Below are 7,245 nucleotides of genomic sequence, written 5' to 3' on the forward strand. Positions count from 1 at the left end.
CAGATGTTTGTGTTTTGTGTTAGTGGTCAGTGGCCATGGAAGTGACAAATGCCCTCCAAGTCACCTGCCTGGGACTCTGAAACTGTGATGGCTCTGGTGGCAGGTGAGCGCTTTCCTGTAGGAAATCAGAGCCTGCCAGGAGAGCACAGAGGATCTGCAGGGACAGCCCATCCCATCAGGTCAGCAGCAAATGGAGCCCTGAAGCAAAATCCTGTCCAGTGTGGGGTCACCCAGAGACCAAGGACTGAATGTCTGCTGTGACCCAGGAGAGCTCTGCAGCCCCAGGGACACAGCAGGCACAGGGAGAGGAGTCTGGGCACTGACTGCTTTGAGCTTCAGGGACCTTCCCCAGGAGAATGCAGGGCAGCCCCAAGGGCATCTGGCAGCCCTGGAACAAGGCAGGCTCCTCTGAGCCCCTCCACAGCCCCAGCAGAGCCTGTGTGGGAGGGGGTCAGTGCAGGGAGCACCATCAGCTGCCTCTGTGTCCCAGGCTGAGCAGCAGAGCCCAGCAGAGGCAGCCCAGGGCCCCGGGCAGCACAGCCCCCGTGCTCTGCAGAGCAGCAGCCCCAGCTCGGGCTCTGGGAGCAGGGCAGGGGCTGCAGCAGTGGCTGCTCAGGCCAGCACAGACGTGTTCCCCTGGCACAGGCTCTGTGGGCAGCTGGCATGTGCCAGGAGCAGAGCAGGAGCCCCTGGGATGCAGAGAAGCCCTGGAAAGAGGCTGCCCTGTCCCTGGGGCAGCAGCAGCTGCCTGAGGAACCCTGGGGCCAACTCTGATGCTGTGCTGGGCAGCGGGGCTGGCCCGGGGGCTGCAGGAAATGCCCAAGCTGAGGATCTGCTGAGCATTCCAGACACAGAGTGGCTGTCCCTGACCAGCCGTGCCTCCAGTTGTTGCTACAGAAGGTAACCATGACTATGTCACCTGCACTGTTGGGCTGGGGCAAGGACAGGGAGAGGAAAAGAAGGAACCCTAGGTAATGTAAGTCTCTGCAGTGTCAGAATGGTCCCCATGGTTCCATGGAGCCCCACAGTCTCACAATGGTCTCCTCGTCACACCAGGCCCCACAGTGTCACAAGGCATCTTTGGTTCTATGGGGCCCACAATATCTGCTTTGCCAATGGGCAAGGTCAGCACCGAAGACACGGACACCAACTTAAGGAACAGAGTAATTTATATAACGCAAAAGTGCAAAGAATTAAAAAAAAAAAAAAAAGCTGGCTGGGCACAAGTGGGGCAGCACAGCAAACAGGGAGCCTGCGAGTCTCTTCCAGAGACTGCTCTGCCTGAACAGCTCAGCCAGCGGGAAGGAGCTGCTCCACACGGGAACCAGGAACAGAAGACACTCCTATTTTATGGCATGTTTTCTGTTTTAAACAAAAGAAAAAGAAAAAGAAAAGAAGAAACCTCTATAAAATGTGAAAGATAAAAAAAAACCCCAAGTTTGCAGTGAAAAATCTTCCGTAACTTTTAATTCAGTTTAATAACTGATCTTTGGCAGCAGAAAACTCAGTTATTTACTTTGTAAATGAGTTGATGACATTGATCCATTTTACTGGCCTCAGTAACCTTTTTTAAAAAGATTTTGAGGTTTATTTCCAATATAGTTATTTTAAATTGTGGTGGAATTGGAGTGAAGCAAGAAGAAATTGTTTTGTGCCCTGCCAGCTCCTGGCAAGACTGGCAATCTAAACTCTGTCACTGCCCAAATCCTTTAGGAGATGCTCTTCCTTCTCACCCTGTGAAAGAGCTGCACATTCCCTTTGAAACTGTCAGGGGCTTCTTAAAGATGGAAAGTCCCACTTACAGCTTTTTGCTTGGTTTGGGAGTGCAGAACGGAAATTCTCCTTCCATCAGCTCCAGGCTGCACTGCCTTAGGAACACGGCCCCTCGCCAGGTTTTGCCCACTCGTGGCACTTCTAGAGGAAGAAGAAAGTGCAACTGCACAATTCCAGCCAAAAAAGAATGAAGAGTGGGACATCCTGTGGAAATCCAGAGGTTCAGCTGGCACCGTGGAGAGTGTGGGTTCTTGCCCATTGGGTGTGTGTCCCTAACAGCAAACCCTTGGCCTGCAGGAGCGTCTCACTCACCTGCAAAGCAGAAAGCTCAGGCGGTGCGCTCGGAACGGGCTCGTCTGGTGCAAAGCTGTCAGAGCCCTGTGAGGGCAGAGCCCTGTGCCCAGGGCTGAGCCCAGCAGAGCCCTGGCACAGCCCAGAGCTGCCTCAGCATCCGCAGAGCCCGGCTGCAAGGAGAGAAACCAGAACCCGCCCGTCAGCCGAAGGCTCCTGTCCCCCTTGTCCCGACCCCGCAGTGCCCAGGCCGTGCTGGCTGTGCCCAGAGCTGGGCACAAACCTCCCAGTCACTGCTGCCCCTGGGAGCAGAGCAGGAGGGCAGCACGTGTGCCCAGCCTGCAGCCACCATGGCACACCCAGCCCCTCAGCAGCTGCCCAGAGCCAAAAAGCAGCTTGGCAGCCTACTGAAGACTTTGTGGCATCCACCCCAGTAAGAGGGGGAGCCTTTGGTGCCTGGCCAGGCTGTGCCATGCCCAGATCTGGCAGCTTCCCCCTGGCTGTGAACTCACTTGCAAACGGGGTGCAGAGTGTGTCTCTGAGGAAGGTGCCAGAATCAAAGTCCATCATCTTCAGCTGGCCAGGTTGAGGAAGAGATTGTTGTCCTTGAGGTTGTCCTTGGTGTCTCCAGCAGCAGCCCCACCTGGTACAGCTTCTCCAGGGACTCCTTCTCTTGTCCTGGGGGCCAGACCAGGCTGTCAGTGTTCTGCCCAGGGCCCCAGCCCTTGGTGGACCAAATAAGCAAAACTAGGTGGGAAGGTGGCCACCAGTGCTTGCCACCCCAGGTCTCCAGCTCAGCTCCAGCCCAAGAGCTGTGTGTTCCCTTCTGATGACCCCTGCTCAGAGGTAAAGGCAGGCTGGTTTGGACTGCCACTGATTCCCAAGAGATGTGTGGAGCTGTTACTTGCCAGGCCTCTGGATGCAACTGTGCAACGTGCATCTCTCCCATCTTCTAGGGCAGACGAACGCCCTGCAGCCAAGGATGGTGGAAAAGGTCTTGTAAGGATGGCCTGTCCAAGGGTTGCATGGACAAACACCTCTTAATAATATCTTGGCACTCTGAAGAGAGAAAGCAGAAATCGCCAGTCAGTTGGAGAAGTTGCCCCCCCCCATTCTCATGCCCAGGCCATGCTGGGTGTGCCCAGAGCTGTGCCTAAACTTCCCCATAGATTCTCTGTTTGGAGACGAGCAGGAGAGCAGGACCTGTGCCACCCCCCTCAGCAGCTGCCACAGCAGGATGCTCATGAGCCCGCTGCTGTCTCCCAGCACTGGTATTCCCTCCCAGAGATGCCCAGAGATGAGGATCCATCCACCTTGAGAGAGCCGCCGTGGGAACAAGATTCGTCCCCAGATCGTCTCCTGGCCCCTCCTGAATGGGTGCTTCCCTGTGACCAGGTGGTACAGCAGGAGGCCCAGGGACCAGATCGTTGCTGCCTCGCCGTGGTAGCGTTGGTGGTAGATCCACTCTGGGGGGCTGTAGGACAGAGTTCCTATGGAATACAGATGGAGCTCATCAGGGGGATGCTGCTGCTCCCAGAGCCTGGCCCCAGCATCCCTGGGCATGCAAAGACTGCCCCAGTGGCACGTGGTGTGACCCGGTGCCCTCTCGCCAGCACGTGGGACTCGTGTACAAACTTGGGGCTGGGAAAGAAGCCACTGGTGCTGGAAGAGGGCAGCAGAAGCCCTGGGAAGGCCTAACCATGACACACAAAAGAAAAACCCACCCAGTGGTGAAAAAAACCCACTCTATTCCCTGCTGGCCCTCAAAAATGTTAATAAGCCAATGTAAATGAGGGGAGAAGAGCAGTTCAAGCCCTTCCTCGCCTGGACAGCAAACCAGCTGGGGCACGGGGTCAGACTCCCCCTCCCTGCTACCCCCACGGGGGTTTTTGTTGCCCTACCTGCCCCAGCTCCAGCCCCAGCCCAGGGGCCCCTCACGCCCCCACCCAAATCAACTTGTCTCAAGCATTAATCCCATCCCAGCTGCAACAGGGGGAAGTCCGAGGGCTACACCCAGGCTTGGGCCATGAGATGCCTAGGAGCATCCCTTGGGAGGGCTCACCTGCAAACTGGGTGTAGGCTGCGTCTTGGAGGAAGGTGCCACAGCCAAAGTCAATCAATTTCAGCTGCCCGGTGGCCAGGTCGAGCAGGATGTTCTCGGGCTTGATGTCCCTGTGCAGGACCCCGCAGCTGGTGCAGTGCCGCACGGCGTCCAGCACCTGGCGGAACAGTCCCCGCGCCTCCTCTTCCGGCAGGAACCTCCGCTCGGCCAGCACAGCCGAGAGGTCCTGGCACCGCTCCGGACGCTCCAGCACCAATAAGAAGCTGTTGGGCAGCTCAACCCACTCCAGGAGCTGAATGACACCAGCACACCCAGACGACACCTTGTCCAGCAGCACAATCTCCAGGGGCGCACGGGCGCCGTCGGGCTGCGCGAGGAGCACGATGCCGTCAGCGGGGCTGAGGCCGTGCCAGGGCTCTGGGGCTCCTCAGCCAGCCCGGGATGCTCTGCACCCCCCGCTCACCCCACGCCCGCTCTCCCTGCAGGGCTCCCGGCGGCTCCCACCCTGCCGGGCCCCGGCTCCTCTCCGCCCGGCACGCCCCGCCTTCTACCGCTGGCCCCATTCACTCACCAGCTCGCCCCAGTGCTGGATGCGATCCCGTGGCACGCATTTGATGGCGACCTGCGAGCAAGAAGCGGCAGCCGGCTCAGCTTGCCGCCCGCTCCGCCACGCCCTGGAGTCCTCCTCTACCTCCTCTTTCTCCTCCTCCACCCTCCTCCACCGTCCTCCGCCCGCCGCCGGCCCCGCCACTCACCGGGGCGCCGTCCGCGAGACGCGTCCCCGAGAAGACGCTGCCGAAGCCGCCTCTGCCGAGCAGGGAACCCATCCGGTACCGCTCCTGCAGGGCCTCCTGCGCCTCCCCTGCGGGCGACATGCAGCCATCAGCGCTCGGCCCGGGGCCACACACGGCCCCCGAGCGCTCCCCGAGCGCCCCGGGCCGGGCATCCCCACCCGCCCCGGGCCCCGGCGGCTCGGGGCCGGCGGCCGCGCTGCCGAGCAGCGGAGCTCGGGCCGGGGACGCCGCCGCGGAGGCGGCGGGAGGGGCCGCGCCACGTGTGTCCTTCGCGGGTCCCGGGAGGAGCCGGGACCGGGATCGGGATCGGGATCGGGATCGGGATCGGGATCGGGGCCGGGGCCGGGGCCGGGGCCGGGGCCGGGGCCGGGGCCGGGACTGGACCCCGCGTCGGGGCCGGGGCCGGGGCCGGGGCCGGGCTCGGGCCAGGCGGAGCCAAAGGGAGACGATGCTGCCGCAGCTCCAGGCAATGATGCCCGCCCAGCAGCGCCACCTCCAGTACAGCCAGAGCTGGGCGGAGGCGGGACTGCGACGGGATGGGCGGGGATGGGGCCGGGGGCGGGGACGGCGACGGGGCAGGGGCAGCCCCGCCCGGGGCCGGGGGCGGGCTGGGAACATGGCCCGGAAGGGGAAGAGGGGGAGAAGGGAAGAGAGGCAGAGGGTCGGGGAACGGGACACCGGGGAAGAGGGTGCGGGAATGCGGGAGAGGGAGAGGAACAAGAGATCCAGAGGATCTGTAGACTCGCTGCTTCTACTGCCGCTGTTGCTGCTGCCGCTGCTGCCGCTGCTGCTCTCGCAACTGAACCCCCGGGGCCGTTTGTCCGTGTGTTCGCTCGTCCGCGTGTCCGTTCCACGCTCGCCCCACTCGCCCCATGGCCGAGCCCCGCGCGCCCCGGGGGCAGCCCCTGAGTCTGTCCCGGAACGAGAACTTTGCCCTGTTGAGCCAAGCCCCGAGTCCTGACTCCCACACGGTGACACGGGAATCCCCTGGGTCCCTGCTGTGCACTGGTCCTGCTGAGGCTCAGACACTCTCGGAGCTCATTCCCTGGCTGGAGGATTCCTGCCCGAGCCAAGCACTGCCCTTATATCTCCAGCATTGCTTTCCAGCAAAACCTGGGCAAGGCAAACTGTTTGTAGCTTATGGTATTTTAGAGTGTCTAAGACTCACAAGTCATTGATCTTAGAGGTGAGATCCATTTGGACTTAATGGCATGGAGAAGCAGTGCAACACTAAAACACTAGAAAAGGGGAGCATAGAAATAAACACATGAAAACATCTCGGATTGTTTCTTTCCATTTTCATTTCACTTCTGGAAAGCTGTTTCAGTTTTCCAAGAATCTTCTCCACAGTCCTGTCTGCTCTTTTCAAGAGCCTTTCATGGAGAATGAGGTCGAGCTTCTGTCACAGGCTGTGCCACCAATGCAGCTTCTCTTGGCTTTCCACACTGTGCGTGCAGCACGAGTCCTGCAGCAAAGCAGGACAAATGTTTGGAGAACTTGACAACTTATCCTTTCTTTTCCTTGTGGACTGAGGAGTTGTGCCATTGGTAAGGTTTTCATTGTGATTGTTCCAAGCTTGGAAAACAGGAGGTGGTACCAGGAATTGTTAGGGAATGCAACCCTGACTGGACTCAGAGAAAGAATCTCCAGAGCTTCCAGCTGGAAGTGGAGAGTTGTGTGATAATCATTCCCGCGTCTCCATGGACACCTGCAGAGTAACCTAGACCGTGAAAATGGGCTGACAGCCGTAGTTTGTTTCTGTGTTCAGTTTAGATCATTCTACATCTCTTGCACTGGTATAAATCAAGAGCACAATCTGTTCATGATAAGCACTAGACCAAGCTGGACCGCCCAGAGTAGACAACAAAAAGAATCTAAAAAAGGGGAAATGCAGCTGAACTTTGTGGACTTGGTGAACATTGTCTGCAAGAAGGGTAGTTTTTTCTAATAATTTCTAGTCCATTCCTTATGCTTTTATCCTTCTGAGAAGGCCATTTGCATCCCAGATTCCTCATCAAAGGAGAACCCTGAGCTTGTGGAACTGTGTGTCTCTGCTCCTCTCAGGGACACTCAGAGTGAGACAGGAAGCAATTTTGAAGCAGTTTTATTAAAGCAAAACCAGTTATTAAGTAGAGATTGATATCATTCACCCAAACCAAAAACTTTGGCTCAGCCTGGAGCAGTGTCCTTGAGGGGTGTCCCCAGCCCAGGGAGGAAGGCCCACACCCCCCAAGGAGGGGAATGTCAGGACACGCTGCTGTTACAATCTGGGACGGGGCTTTTCCAGCCTGGGGTGCTGCCCTGTCACTCAGATGTGCCCAGGCT

At 58.6% G+C, this 7,245-nt stretch overlaps 1 protein-coding gene across 1 annotated transcript; it reads right to left on the bottom strand.

The window, feature by feature from the left end:
• Nucleotides 1-2,582: 2,582 nt before the first annotated feature.
• Nucleotides 2,583-5,794, bottom strand: LOC306815709 (serine/threonine-protein kinase pim-1-like; the record flags this gene model as incomplete). The annotated part of the gene is made up of 8 exons (XM_079332268.1): nucleotides 2,583-2,742; nucleotides 2,969-3,123; nucleotides 3,378-3,554; nucleotides 4,127-4,493; nucleotides 4,698-4,748; nucleotides 4,882-4,988; nucleotides 5,079-5,413; nucleotides 5,676-5,794. 7 exons carry the CDS (start codon nucleotides 5,792-5,794, stop codon nucleotides 3,017-3,019), a joined length of 1,263 nt encoding a protein of 420 aa, XP_079188394.1. The 3' UTR covers nucleotides 2,583-2,742; nucleotides 2,969-3,016.
• Between the last annotated feature and the right edge of the window lie 1,451 nt (nucleotides 5,795-7,245).

The sequence above is a fragment of the Erithacus rubecula genome, assembly GCF_903797595.1.
Source record: "Erithacus rubecula genome assembly, contig: scaffold_193_arrow_ctg1, whole genome shotgun sequence".
Taxonomy (NCBI): Eukaryota; Metazoa; Chordata; class Aves; order Passeriformes; family Muscicapidae; genus Erithacus; species Erithacus rubecula.